Genomic DNA, 15,658 nt, shown 5'->3' with positions numbered 1-15,658 from the left:
CATCCCGACGGCCCAACGCCCTCGTGCTAGTAGGGGTACGTGCTTCCAGTGTACACAGGGGCGACTGAGGTTATTTCACGACCCTGTTCGTATCTCCTTTCAACCCTCGCGCTCTCTTTCACTCCTCCACACCGTTCATACATTCCATTATTAATATCTTTATTAATAAAACGCATAATCGAAGTCCTTTGTTTTTAACCCCCAACTACTTAATGAACAAAAAATATATATATATAAATTCCACAGGAATTTCGTTCGACTACGTCCTAAAAGGTTTATCCCGTAATTTTTTATCAGCAATAATTTAATTAAAATAATTAATTGAATGTGTAATTGAAATTCTCGCCAACAATTTTGATTACTTGCTTAATTTCTCGTTGGATAATTTTCTATTAGCTTAAAGAACAAGAAGGAGTCCAAGTTGTGAATACATACACACATATATATATATTTATGTTGTAGTAAAAGTTTAAAGTTTTCTAAAAGTTTGCTGTGACGTTTTCTTAGTCGCAATAGAATCTGAATTTTCTTGTGTATGTTTAAATATATATATATATATATATATGTATCTTTATATATATAACTAAAATACTGTAGTACGGTATACTCAGTAGCAAATTCAAGACTGTCATTTACATCCGCGTCAAGCTTCCTGACAAATGCTCACTCCCCTACTCAACTCCAAGTGGCTCTCTAACTCCAGAAGAGACTGGGATAACGAGGGGACTGACTACTACTTCATCCTATATATCTATATACATATATATTTAGATATATATATGTAGATATTCTCTCGAATGTCGTAGACCGTAGAGGAATGGCTTGTAAATTAAATTCCTTACACAGTAACCCCTCTAATGATTAAAGAGATCGTATAATTTCAACGATAACATTCACATATTATCTCCTCCTCCTTCATCTCTTCCTGGCTCTTTTAGAAAACTTATTTATGACAGCGCCATCACCAAAACACCATAAAAGAACCGTAAATTTTAAACTCCCTGGTGTAATCAACAAAAATTAAAACTTTTTAATAGTTTTGTTTACTTTTGAACGAGACCAGACCAGATTAGCTGACTAGCAGACGTTCCTTCGTCAGTCGATGGCCGGAACCGAGGTCAAGGATGGTCATTGGTACTTAAACCCCTTCCACAATTAGTACATCTTAGTTCCACCTGCAGGGTCATGAAAACAGGTGCACGTGCGACGACCTTCCTTTTTTCCTCCCTCGACGTTTACTCAGATAGGCAACGCGTTGCTCAAAACTCGGGAGTTTACAGCTGAAAAAATAGATATCCTCACCCTGTTTTACTTCTCCCCAGCAGGAAACTTTTTTTGCACGAGGAAACTTTCTCAATTTATTTTGTAACAATTTCAAAACGCGCTCTACCATTCAACCGGATGCAATTTTGACGTGCAATTCAGTTGCCACGTCAAGACCTCAAATATTCAATTTATACTGAATATGAATGACTTTATGGGTATGGATATTTAGACATATATAGATATATATATACATCCACATATGTATTACATCAAGTATATATTTAACACGAGAATAGTGTATGGTCATAGCGCGAAACCAAAACCACATCATTGATGGTCCTATTATGCATGCCAATGCTATTTTAATAATATGTTCTAGCGTTCAAATTTCGAACAATAAAACATATATGAGTGCTTGGGTGCATGGATGGAAATATAGTAACAAGGCTACTAGTGAATTTTACACGTGTACTGTCAATGACGGATTTGTGCTGGTGTGTTACCTTGGTTGTTACAGTCGAGAGTTGATTAAATTACTCGTGACAGCTCGGTCGATTGTACTCAAATTGAAAATATATATGTATACACATATGTATATACATGCATATAAAATCACTGTGTACATATTTCCAAGGAATCTCATTTTAAAAGCAAATAACTGTTTACATTGACCAGAAGACGGAATCTAAAATAAATGAGACTCGGGTAAAAAGCAGGATTAATTAGAGGAATATATATATGTATACATTGGTATGGTATAATATATAAGAGAGCAGGGCGCCAAGCGGACAAGTGTCATGCCTGTTAAATAAAACAGCGCAGTCGCGGTGTTTGAAATTTGTGGCGCGTCGTATTGTCGGGGTTGTGCTCGACGTTCGTTCGCCGTTAGCTACTCGACGGGGGTGGAAGTCGACGTAAGCCGGTCGACGGTGGTGTGGCGTGCCCGCTGTAGAAGAGAGCGAGTAGTGAGTTTTGAGGGAGGAGGCGTCGGCATCCCCTGAACGTTTGCAAGGAACACGAGCAAAACGTCAAGCAAGCCAAGCCAAACCAAGGCAAGCCGTGCCGTGCCGTGGTGGAGCCGCGCCTTGTATGTGTCATCACTTGGCGTGCTTCTTTGCCTATAAGGCTCCGTGTGCTTCTTGTTTATAACACGATTTTCCTATACAAATCTTAACTAACAACCTCTTGATTTAATTTTTATTTCGCGGCGCCTTTTTTATCCATCTACCATTCAAAGTTAATGATATTATCATTGATATTTAACACACATTAAAATCCTCGGGTGATGACCAACCGACGTACCCAGAAAAGTGTTACAATAAGGCTTCGTTTAAAGACTTTGATAAGCTTAGTGTGGCATTGACGTTTATTGTTATATATCTACAGACACTCTGTGTACTCGGGAGTTAACACGCTCCCGAGAGAGCCTTCAGTTCTGATCATAGTCCCGACGACAATTAAGGGTAGTTCCCGCGCAACCGTCCAGTAGCAAGTGTCCGCTCGCTCGTGTTACGTCGTAACTCTGAGTTCTTTCGTGTGCTTGATATATGTAACTGAACCAGTAACAACAGCTGTAGAATAGTAGTAGTGATAGTAGTTGTCCCCACGGGAAATCAATCGTAAGTACATGTGGCTCAAGGACTTTTCAATCATCATGATAAAGTGACAGACGAAGATCATCAGTGCTTATAAAACGTGTGTTTGTTGTCGTTGTTACGTTGTTTTTATTGTCATCGCAATTATTTTGTTTTCCTTGTCTTGATTTGATAAAGACGGTCATCCCCAATAAGGGTTTGACATACGACTACCGGTTGTCACTGTTGATACTATCGGCTGTCAGCAGACTAACTGGGTTAGGATTCGACGAAAGCCACGAACATAAACCGGACAAGAAAAGCCTGGTCAGTGTGCGGTTGGTGGGCTGACAGAAATGTCGCCGTGACATGTTACCCTGCAGCCACTTTTGGCGTGACTGCACCCTCTTTGCGGAAGAGTCACGACCGGTCATCCACCATCATCATCATCTTGGACTCCAATTAAACAACCCGGGGTATCGTCTGCTGCCGACGGTATCACTGAAACCGAGCGGTAGCGCCGGATCGCTGCCCTATGTTTTATGGTGGAGAGCGCCTGGACCGGTTCATCAGGTCCAAGTCCCGATCCATCATTACCAGCTCGAGCAGCATCAGCACCATCCCCAACAATCACAGAGTCACCAAAGTCAACATCAATCACCGCATCATCAGCCATTCAGTCAAATCCCCCAGAACTATCACCCGAGACAATTTCACCAAAATCGAAGACGTCAACTGCCAGCACGTCGTTATCGTTCGGATCCCCGTGACACCTTTGACAGCTACGACAACCGAAATCTTGTTCTACGGGCGAGATTATCCTTCGCAGCCCGTGGCCTCGAGGGACGCCCGCAAGCTCTACTCCGTGGAATGGAAACGAGGTGAGAGGAACTACTTACTTATTGTTATTGTCTTACTGAGCTGTGTACTCACTACTATTCAGTCATTCACTTTCAAGGAGGCTAATATCTGTGTCACATTCTTTAGAGCCGCGATATAACACTATGACAGATTGCTTTCCCTTTTTCTTGTCGTTTTTACATTTTTTTTTTTTTTTTTCTACTTTTTCTGCTTGATACACTCTTTTTGTTTGCCTTCATTGAAACCTTATATCTGTATCAAGTTAACAGCTGTCTAGTTACCAGACGTCCATTCATAATAGTGTAAAAATAGAACAAATTACCGTGTGAATAAGTATACACTTAATCTCCTTATAATCGTAATTGTCGATCGCTTTGAGCAATAACTCGATCAGCAGCAGCAGCAGCAGTATTCCTATGTCTGTATTTCAGTAAGTAGCCAAGTAAGTTTATACATATAAGTGGGTGGCATGAGATCCAACACGAGCACAATTGACCTTGAATTACAGCTTGGATGGATTCGCTGCTACGGCGTTGTCGACAATCGACAACGAGCAGCCCGATGATGGTATCGACACGAGATGTAGTCACGCACACGACGATTACCACGGAGTTGTCGATATCCGACAAACGATCCTTTCGAGTACAATGCCACGATCACTCGAGTTCGTGTGTGTCTGAGTGTGTCTATGTGTGTGTTGCGTTGAATAGCGCCTGGGTTAATGTGTTTTACGATTGTACACAAATAAACGGTCCAAGCAAAGCGAAATACTTGGACACTTGAGCAGTGTGTAAGCATGTATGTGTCTTGTCCTTTCATTTGGTCGTCGCAACAATCGTTCAAGAGGATCACACTGTTGTTATTGCGATGCTGAAGTAGCGAGCAATACTATCAGCCAGTGGGAGAGCTGAAGAAGGACATAGAATTGCGAGAAGGTCGTTTCTGATCGGTTGGGCAGCTGGGTGAAGGCTCGAATCATGTTCCTCCAGGCGAATCTTTCTCACTCTTTCACTTTCTGTCTTACTGTACATGTTTTTTTTCCTCTTAACAAAAACTATTTATCTTTTTCTGTTCCTTAGCCAACGAACCGTTCTTTCCGTTTCTGTCCCTGACGATTCTTTCGTACGTTTTTCATCATCGTTGTTTCTTTATGTAGTGTTTTTTTCCCTTTTTTTTTTTATTATCATTATTTCTTTCACGTGGAACCGGCATTATACCACCTTTTTTAACGTCCCTTCTCGTCCTTACCTTTTTATTCTCACCGTCTCAGACTAAAACGCAGACCAAACTCACTCATATTCATACAAGCGTTCACCAATACCAAGATATTTATACATAATATAGGCTTGATCAACGCTCAGGGCCAACTGTAGTCTCTTTCTCCTGTTGTTGACCTTCGACGAATCGATAGATCTCCATCGCAGGTATGATGTATGCGAAAAAATGTGGAATTACGCCTCTCACTTTTTTGCATAGTTGCCTCAGCTAATTCGACAGAGCATCTTTTTTTTTTTTATTATTATAATTACATTTTATTTAAATCCAATCTTGATCGTTAATTTATTATTAATTCCAAACAATCCCTGTTGAAATAGTCAATAAACTTGTCGAATTGATTTCGCGCTGAGCGACTTGATCAAATAAAACTTGGATTGAAAAAGTTTTGCAGAACTTTGGTAGCCATCCAAAAGAACGTTTCACATTTAGCTCAATGCGATAGCCGACTCGAAAAATGAATCTCTTTATGGTAGTACTATTATTTAGTTTGCTAACAGGTAGAGAGTACGGGTTAACTAAAAATTATTTATAAATAATAAATAACTTTTGAATTTGTCGAATTTGTAAAAGTAAATACGGACAAAGTTTGTTTATTTTGACAGAAATTAGATTACGCTTGTCATGACGCCAAAACATTTTATTGCCGGTGTAGACAGAATGACAAACTTGTTCTCACAATGTCAGGCAAAGACACATCAATTATGCATATCTCAATCTTCTCGGTCTCCTTCTCCGTAAGTCGTTGCCTGCTCCTTTGTATGGGATTTTGTTATTTTATAAAGTTGGGCAATCGGTTCGTCGGAAATCGGGTGTTATTTTGGATTGGATCGAGATACATGGACCAGTACAATATTCTCCATTTTCATCTGACACAGAGAACCCGCACACACAACACACACTTACGAAGGATCGCATAAACACAATACGTTACCAAAAGCGATCTTTGTACTGCGGAGCTCTGGCTCGAATTGCAGCCGATTGTTCGTATTACCTGTGAACACAAAGAGAATGTGTTACAAATATTTGCGGATAGTTGCCTATGAAAATATGCTGATGCGGTTCAGGTGGACGTTGGCCAGAAACAAAATATCCGTTTGTGTTTTACTGTTATCGTTGTTATTATTATTAATGTACATAATGATATTAAAGTTTAACTGGATAAACTGACCGATGGTTAATAAACTGAATGTGAGGGAAAAATAAACCGGGATGAATATTTCAGATGCTTGGGCATCGATTGATCTCGACAATTTTATCATTGTAAAAATACCTGTGGTAAATTCCCCGAGATCCTTTTCCCTCCCACGAGAGACGGGAGACGAGAGATGAAAGATGAAAGATAGTCTATCGTATTAAATATAACATCGTGGGTTTTTCTTGTTCCTGCGGGAGCGATGTGGAATTAAGCAGCCTAAAGACATAGTAACTGAGAGAGAATGGTAGGGTTCGAAAAAAAAAAGGAAAATGAAAACAAACCCAGCGAAGGATAAGAAAAAACAAAGGGACAAAAAAAAAGAGAAATATATAAAGACTGTTTGAGAAAGGGGAGAAGGGAATTGAACGTCTCGGTCCATGACATTCTTTGTCTTTATTCATTCTTCTCAATAATTCCGTTTCTCGGTCCTTATCTATCTCATTTCGCGTCTACTACCACTTACTACTGCTCCTGAATCCTACAACTACCATTGGCTCAGATTTAATGAAGGAATCTCGAAGGAACCTCGGGTGGTTCCTCAAGGAGGATCCAGAGATCCAGTTGAAGAGAAGAGTGCCTCGGCTCTTCTCCTCCTCGACTCTACTACTCGGGAGTGGCTCTTGCAAGAAGCGTTGCTCGAATCCCAATATAATTCCGATCTTGAAATCAGCCTTCCATGAATAACTTTGCGTAGGTTTATACTCCTTCTGCTGGATGTCCTGTTAATGCTTCTCCATCTCCTTTTCCTTCTCAATCTTCAAGTCTTCTGACGGCATCTCACTTTACTCTACTTCCCAGCATCCTCGTAATTGATATTAAGTATGTGCTGATTCCTATAAACTTTATTTATATTTAATCACAACCATTACTGGGATATGAGAATCACGATGATGTTGATGATGACGGCGATGCAATCAATCAGACCGAGTGAACCGAACGCAGCGTAGATGTTGCGTTCAATTGTATGATTATCATGATATCTATTGCACCAGCAGCAGCATCGTCATTATGACTTGCTATGTAATCATCCGAGTATCAAAGGCCAATCAATAAACAAGTTGTCTTATTGGTATTGCAATAAAGTATAAAACCATCATTATCGTCATCAGCGCTATCAGCATCATCGTAATGGATGAATCGATACTATGGCAATGCAGAGGGTATTATAAAAAAAAATAATAAAAAATGTTTAAAAGGTGCCCGAGGCGGTGGGAAAAGTTGCTAAGAGACTACTGGGCTGCTGAAGAAAAGTTGGCCGCAGACACAAGACAAAAACATGGCGGTTAAACTACTGATACCCTAGAGCAGCACATCGGGTGATGAAAAGCCTGCCGGATCTTACCCTCCACTCAGGTTTCTTCACCGAGTTTTCCCTCATAACTTGGAGCCTTCCTGATGCTTCCGAGCCGCTGTTGGTTTAAATGAAAAGAGAAAACCATAAAAAAGTATATATAAATAAAAAATTGAAAGGAAAGAATTCTCAAGTATTCCAGAGAGTTGGAAAACCCGCTACGGTGGGTTCTTAATTTGATTGCATTTCCACAGAAATACGTACTTACATTTTTATGTATATATAAGGATAATAATGATAATATCGTATTATGGCTGGTGAGATAATACACAAGTGAGTACGTGGATTTCATAAATCTAAAGTGAAAGCAAATTTTCATTGATGATACACGAATAAATGAAGCGTGCCAAACCGTGGGCGATATTGTATAATATTAATTACAAACTGTAATTACAACGAACCGCAGATATATATATATATGTATATATAAATATATATAGGTGGATGTATACGCCAGAGGCGGCTTTGTAATCCACCGGTACCGGGTCACTCTCACTCTGTATCTGTAGCTAAACAATCTATCTTTATCTATCACCCAGGTTCTCTCGTTTACTGCATCATCGTGTATCTACTACATACCGCTCGTCTCCTCGTTCATAAATTATTAATTCTCGTCGTCCACGCATTTACGCTAGTCCGCGTGTTCTGAATGAAGCGAGTTAGCACCCCGTCCCTGTTCCTGTCCCCTCCAACTCTCCATCAACATCCACCATCTCGTCCCCTTTTATCTCGTTTAAATAATGACAAAAATTTTCGCGCTACTCTTGTTACAACACACCCGACAGCACAATTATTTTAATCAAAACCAGCCCAGGCTCAAAAGCCGTTTATCCTATCACCGAAAATTCTCCCACCACAATTTTCAATGTCCAGTTTATTAGACATAAAAAGAATTCCTCGGACTCTGCAGCGTCATGGTTATCCTAATAATCGAAATCCGAACCATATAAAATCAGTATTAGTTGCATCTGTGTCGTGACTCAGTAACCTCGAAAACTGATGATCGATTGCCCGACCAATACAAACCATGATCGCTGAGCAAGCATTTAATGGAAGGACCAGAATCCGAAGAGTAGAAGAAGAAGAAGAAGAAGAAGAACAAGAAGAAGAAAAAGAAGAATAAGAGTTACAAGGTCTTCCTGCGCAACAATTCAAAGTTGGTTGGCTCATCATTTTCGACGTAATCGAAACCTGCGAGACGTCTTCCCAGTTTATGCAAATTCGGGGCCAGTAAAAATCTTGGGCGCAAAATTTAAGATAGAGACAATCGTCCGGGACATAATACCCGAAGAAACGAATGAGTATCACTGGTTTAAAGCAGACGCCACCCGAGGTTGCCATACCCATAGCAGGTCCCACTCTTCTGCTATCGACCCGACAACGTTGCCAGATCCTTTTCCGTGCCTTTATCGTCCCCTTTCCATACAAACTAAAACTCCCATCGTCGTCGCCGTCGTCGGTTCACTCGGAGCAGTCTTCACCGTCTCACTCACTCTTTTCTCTTTCCCACTCAAACTCCCAGAAGGAAGAGCAGCATAGTAACCCTCTATCCTATCCACCCAAATGCTTGTATTGCCTCTTACTCGTTCCCTCAAAACTGAGCTTAGCCAGTCTATCCATTTCTCCTCGTGATCGTGAGCCGAGGCTTCGCCCGTGCTAAACTATACTCGGCTACTCGGGCTCTTACACATCGACACCGTCAAACAACCGCGAACTCACGTTCGCTCCTTTCATCGGCAGCTCGTCATGTGTTACCCATACATATATGTATATATATATCCACCTTATACTAAAACCACACAGCTGTTTCATCTACCCAGCAGTCCTCAACCTATCCCTCACCAAGGGGAGTAGCCCACTGATGCAGAGTATAGACACGGATGAGGCAGATGCCTCGTTTGGCTTTTTTATTCCTTCTCAACAGAACAGAACGCGAAAAGAGTGCACGCTGGTGAAAAACCCACCAGTACACTACACTCCCATTCTTGTCTCTTTCATAGTCTATTTTTTTTTGTTATTATCTCCTTCTCATTTCTACGTGCCCTTTTTTTCCATTTCGTTTACATTTTTTTACTCCATTTTCACTACTCTTTTTCCAAGGTACACCCGTTTTTCTCTCTGCCTTGCTTTTTTTCCGCAGTGCACGTAATTGGCTGATAAAACACTTCAGCTCTGGGTCTACTCTATATACCAAAAGCAGTAGAAGCAGAAGCAGCATCTGACCTCGATTTCTTTCTAAACTACTAGCTCTTCTATCTATATTACTTCCCTTACTCCCCGGCGTTATTTTCGCTTCTTCTATTCTCCTCAATGGCTAAATATACAGATATACAGATACACACAGACAACTGTCATGTTTCTTTTCATTGATTTATTTGTTGCCGAATTCGGTTTAGTTACTCTTCCATTTTACTTCCCTTCATCTACTCGGCTCGAGCTTTTTCATTCCGCTTTTTTCTCCACTTATTTTCAGGGAGTATTTGTCTTCCCGGCTGTTTCCGTTTACCCAATGATATATACATTGCTCTTATTTCATTTTCAATTTATCGTGAACCAGTTATTTATTTTTTACTCCTTTTACTTTTGCAAATTTCATTCTTCTCCAATTTCTCACCAGGAATAAAAAATCATCAAACAAAAACTAAAGAGTCATTAGAAAATTTTAAATTACGTTACCCAAAAACAATAGACTGCTTTTTTAACCAAATAAATATCTCAGCCGCAGAATAATTTGTTAGAAAAATTAAGTGTTCCGAGCATGAGCGAACTTCCATTCACCAGAGCGTACCTCCAGTGGTCAAATTATTTTATTTTAGGTTTTTTAGCTAAAGCTTCACTAAAGACCATAGAGAAAATGAGAATGCGAATAAGGACCAAGGAGTAGCAACTAAAAGAGCTAATTGCTTTAACAGAGGACCATCATCGCATCTATTAGCCCACTTAATGTCACATCTAATGAATAAGCCTTTTTCCAGCTGCTTAAAAGTAGAAGCTTTCCAGCATCACTATCACCATCATCAGCACCTTCACTATGATTATGATACCATTCCCGAAATTATTTCGAAAAATTACCCTGCATAGTGTCCCTCTTATCTGGCGGGTTGTGTTCGCTGTCGCCAAACTCACCCACGAATAATGTCGCATAATGATGATTAATCTAGAGTACAGTGGTACTCTGGTACTGTAGAGAGAAGCATATCTCTCAGCGTCATAAATCAATCGCATCCAACCGATTATCATTCAAATTGGCTAGCATGCTACGCGATAGGCTGTACTAGCACTGATGGGTTCTCGTAACTACTCCGTTCTGATGGTATGATGCTCCGGTCGAATGCTCATCGACGCCTCGCACATCATCACAGTATATATATCTACATATACATATATAGGACAATAATGTTCAATATCTCTAATACTAATACTAATACTAATGCTAACACCCCTAATGCCAACAGAATCCGTCGACGTCTCGCTCCAATGAATTGACTCATGTATGTTTAGTTATTGGGTTCAATGGGCTCCTGCCCAGTAATCATCAACGTTCAATTGATAAACGTCTGTATTCAATGTTCTACTGGAATATGCTGATAAACCTCTTGATTCATTTGTTCCATTGATATTTATGGCCATCGCATAACTCTTTGCAAATTTTAGCCGCTTTCCGCTCCGCGGCGGGGGTCTGTTACGTCTCGTTGTCAGACTGGAACTTCTACGGGAGACCGAAAGACGCTTTAGTGGGTACAGTTTCTGGTATAAATGAGAATATTTGTGGAAATGCTAATGACGATTGGAAAGGGATCAGCATTGGACGCATTTCGGAAGTGGTTTACTCAGGTCAGGTCATTAGATTTTAGAGATATTTCAAGACTAGTTCTAAATGTTTACTCAACCCCGACATTCTGACTATGACGCCAAGTGCGATGGTTACAAAACCACTGAATTTACCCTATTATTTACTTTGTAGCAAAGGTTTATATAAATTTTTTGATAGTCGTCTGTAAAATAAACATTTTGACTTGAGAATTGTCGGAAAATCTTAGAGAAAGAAAATTTGGTACTTTATTAAAGAGGATTATGTTTAAAAAATTCAGTGCGTAGATGTCAGTGTTGTGAAATTCAGGCAAGTAAAGTTTTAAAAATTTATAAAAAATAAAGGAGGAATGAAGTTAAAAAATAGCTAGAGTATCATTCGTGGGAGCGTGAATCTCGTCTCGGATTTCATCCCTTGTCATCGTAAGCGTAAGAGGATTCGCGCCCAGGCCATTTTGACGTAAGCTACGAGCATCACACAGTAACTAGATATTATGCTCTGTGAGCCAGAAAAATTGAGGTCCACAATTGCTTTACTTTCGTAGATCCAATAATTACCTCTTACTTTTTATCATTTTTTCTCTAGGCGATTTAAATAATGAAATTTAAAATCAATTAAATAAAATATTTCACAGCTGAATAATTATAATTGAGAAGTTGCAATTATTTAGAGGCATTTAATTAATTAGTATTGAGTAATAATTGCGTGTGACCGAGATTTGTTAAGGCCTTGGCATTTGAAAGACTGGCGTTGTTGTGTGTACGTGTCAAACAGCGAGTGGTGAATAATAAGTCATAGGTATAATGGGTTAAATAATTACCGATCAACGTGTGTACAGTAATGTCAATAAATGTAGATAAATATGAGTAAATATCCATAAATAATGCCTACTATTATGTGTCTGCGCATGTATGTGGATATTTACGTGATTGAAAAAACGTAGGAGCGAATAATAAATTTAAACTCATGAAATAATTAATGGCTGCCCTTTATAACGAAATTGACTTAATGGTATCGCTTTCTATGGGAATAAGTTACAAGTTAATAAGTTAATGAAACAATAAATAATCAAGTCTTTTTTTTTTTTTTTTTTTTTTTTTTTTTTTTTTTTGAACCAGCATATTGTGAATTTATAAAATTTATAATATAATTAGTTTGTTTGAATTTAGAGTGGTGATTAATTATTTGTCAGGTTTAATTATTTAAGTAGTTAATGAAAAAAAATTTAAAAACAAAGTTCATGGATTTTAATTTATGTTCGTTATTTTTTTAATGAACTTTCGTCTCGTTATTTTCTAACTCACTTTTTTTATTCACTTTTTTTTTTTAACAGTGGAAATAATTATAATTTGAAATTTTTGTTAAAAAATTAACATTTCAAAAATTACGAGCCTCAATAAAAACGAAAGAGGAGTTAATGACAAAAAAGTAATTATAAAATGGAATAAAGCGGAGCTAGACAAATAAATTACGAAATGATTGATAAATTCAAATTAAACGCACATATGTGTGTACATATTTATCCATATAAACAAATAATACAGAAATACAATCAATTGTCTACTTTCAGAGCGACACAAAACGTTAATTAATGATAACTAGCAGCTGCCGTGCATTAATTGCATTAATCTACCGTTGTTTAAACATTGAATGCATCATTTTGACTTTTTGTTTCCATAAACCTGCACAACGATAACCTATTCCTGATGCATACAGAGTAGTATATCCTATAGGATATGCACACAACATAAATACTAGTCGCATTATGACCAAATATCTCTATTCATATATATATATATACATATAAATGTCAAAATCTTTCTCTCATTTTCTCCTGGACATGCAAATTTTATAATGATAAAATATTTCAATCCAAATACTCCCCTCATCCCTCTCCCCCAGTCTATTCCACCCATTCAGTCGTTCACAACATTTACATTTTGATTATTATTTCAATCAACCAATGTGTCCACTGCTCGACACGTTATCACGATCAAAATAACGTCCAGACAATCGACATTCACTGATATCCATTTATAAATATATGCATATATTTATAAATATACAGCACCTGGGAATAATTCACTAAAATTACCATACAAATTTGGAATTTTGATTCATTAATTCGTGAAATAATTTACGAAAAAAAAAAAACCTAACGAACTATTGTCATTTCGTTGTTATCGTTATCGCGGTCGGCAGAGAAATTACGGGCGACCGCTTCTTTAAGACCCTTGTCGTTTATTACATTTTTGTATATATATATTTTTTGTATTTTATTTTATTTATGTATTTTTACTTTTTGTAGCAACTTTCTCGACCGAGGGTACGGGAAAAGTTTATCGTGACTATGATTGTCATCGCGATTACCGAGCTCATTTTTATTTTTACCACAGGGTTTTTTTCTCTTTGGTTCTTTTATCAGAATGTATATATCTTGATGATAATGCCGGTTTGTCTACACTTTGTTATCTTAAACTTTAACATTTATGATAACGTTTTTTTGTTCTTAAATACTTTCTAAGAAATATTAATCGCTTTTTTTTATGTTTTAAATGCTGAGCAATTTTTTTTTATGTTTCAGGTAAGAGAATTAATTACATAGTACACGAGTGCGTAATTGTAAGTGTTTACAAATTTTTTTTATCTATTTATTCAAAATTTTCAAAAGCTCTGGCTTTTTGAGACTCATTCAAATTTAAATTTTCCCGCGAATTTCACGAGCTGATTAATTTCCTCGTTAACTAAAAATTTATAGCCAAGTCTTAATTATTTTTTATCGAAATCCAAAGTCATTTAAACTTTTTTTCCCATTGAAAAAAATTTCTGTAAACAAGTTTCTTATTTTTTATATTCTCTGTAATGTAAAAGAAAAAATTTGCATGTCAAAGTCAAAAAAATTAAATTACATGGACTATTACTTTCAACTATACGGCGCAGTTGAGTCAAAATGTCTCGTTTTTGCTGAAATGAACTTCAAATTTATCAAAAAAATATACATTCCGCTTTAGAATTCAATTTTCTTTAAAAAAATTCGTAATTTACAGGAGATTTTATTAAAAATTATTAGAAACGTTTTTACTAAAGAAAATATTTTTACTGACTCCTGAGAATTCAGTTCATTCCACCGGCAGTAATTAAAAGTTAACTCACAGACTAGATTTCCATGTCGAAAACAAAAAATGAAATTGAGTATAAGCGTGAAAATGAAGTAAAAATATATGTTTGAGTAAGTGCATGAAGGAGAATAAGAAAAAGGAAAAAATCGGTTAATGTACAAGTTCATTGACCTGAAAGTGGTGAAGTAGGCTGTTGGCTGTTAGCAGTGGCTCAGCAGGGCGGAAAATCTAGGTGCAATCTATGCATCTTTGGATCGTTGGTTATACACAACATACGGTTGTCTGACAGCATATCACACAGGGGTGTATTTTCCTCTTGTCTTCTATGCTACACACAACGCAAGACTACACCAGAACATACAAACAGAGAGCAAGAAAGAGAGAATCTGTTTAAAGCACCCAAAGCGACGCAAGCTAACTATTAAACAGCTGTTTGTAACATCTGCGTCGTTAATAAATTATGTAGTCGTTTAAATCCACGTGAATTGAATCCGCAATTTCGTATCATCCGCCCAATTAACTCAAAAATTAACTTCTCTTAATTACCAATTATTTTTCAATATTTATATATAAAATAGTGATGTAAGGTAGACAAATTTTCTGATAAATGTCTAGACAATCGTCAGACAATTGACCAACTGTCAATTTTTGAATTAATTGCGGCTCCCGCGCTTTTAATCCTGGAAAATTGACCGAAAAATTATTTAACGTCAATAACCGAAATCAATGACGTTGACCGAATCATTTTTGACGTCAATTGTCAGTCAAGTTCTCGTGATCTAAGCGATCATCAAAATGACGTCATTCGACGTTACTGAGATAGATGTATATTTTTTCAAATTTATTTGATTTCATAAAGAAAATATATTTCGGCTGTGATTGTTAAAAATATATTTCACTGTTTATTGTTTATAGATTTTTTGCGGGCAAACGAATTGACCTGTCGAACATTTTCTATCGTTACCGAATGTACTGATACAAACAGCTTTTTTTGTATTGTTGTGTTTTGTATCGTTTCATTTTATTTTATTTTTGTTTTCGGGCGTGTCCGTGTGTAAGTGTGCATGTATGCCAACGCCTGTCTACGGAAAAAAACCAATAACTCGTTATATCCCGCAATTATTTCTCGAATAGCGAATGTATATTTTCGTTGATCGAGTTTACGTCTGGGAAATCAAATGCCTGAATGTCAATGACCGCACA

General features: G+C 37.6%; 1 protein-coding gene across 1 annotated transcript in view; it reads left to right on the top strand.

Moving 5' to 3' along the window:
• The first annotated feature begins 3,401 nt into the window (after nucleotides 1-3,401).
• LOC103575491 (protein gustavus) overlaps nucleotides 3,402-15,658 on the top strand; it is a 77,929-nt gene continuing 65,672 nt past the window's right edge. The window contains exon 1 of the mRNA XM_053740478.1: nucleotides 3,402-3,721. Within this exon, the coding sequence (XP_053596453.1) occupies nucleotides 3,711-3,721 (11 nt within the window). The 5' untranslated portion in view covers nucleotides 3,402-3,710. The remainder of the gene's footprint in view (nucleotides 3,722-15,658) is intronic.

The sequence above is a fragment of the Microplitis demolitor genome, chromosome 7 (assembly GCF_026212275.2).
Source record: "Microplitis demolitor isolate Queensland-Clemson2020A chromosome 7, iyMicDemo2.1a, whole genome shotgun sequence".
In the NCBI taxonomy this organism is placed as follows: domain Eukaryota; kingdom Metazoa; phylum Arthropoda; class Insecta; order Hymenoptera; family Braconidae; genus Microplitis; species Microplitis demolitor.
The sequence above is the reverse complement of the archived record's forward strand: the minus strand, read 5'-3'. Positions and strand labels throughout refer to the sequence as shown.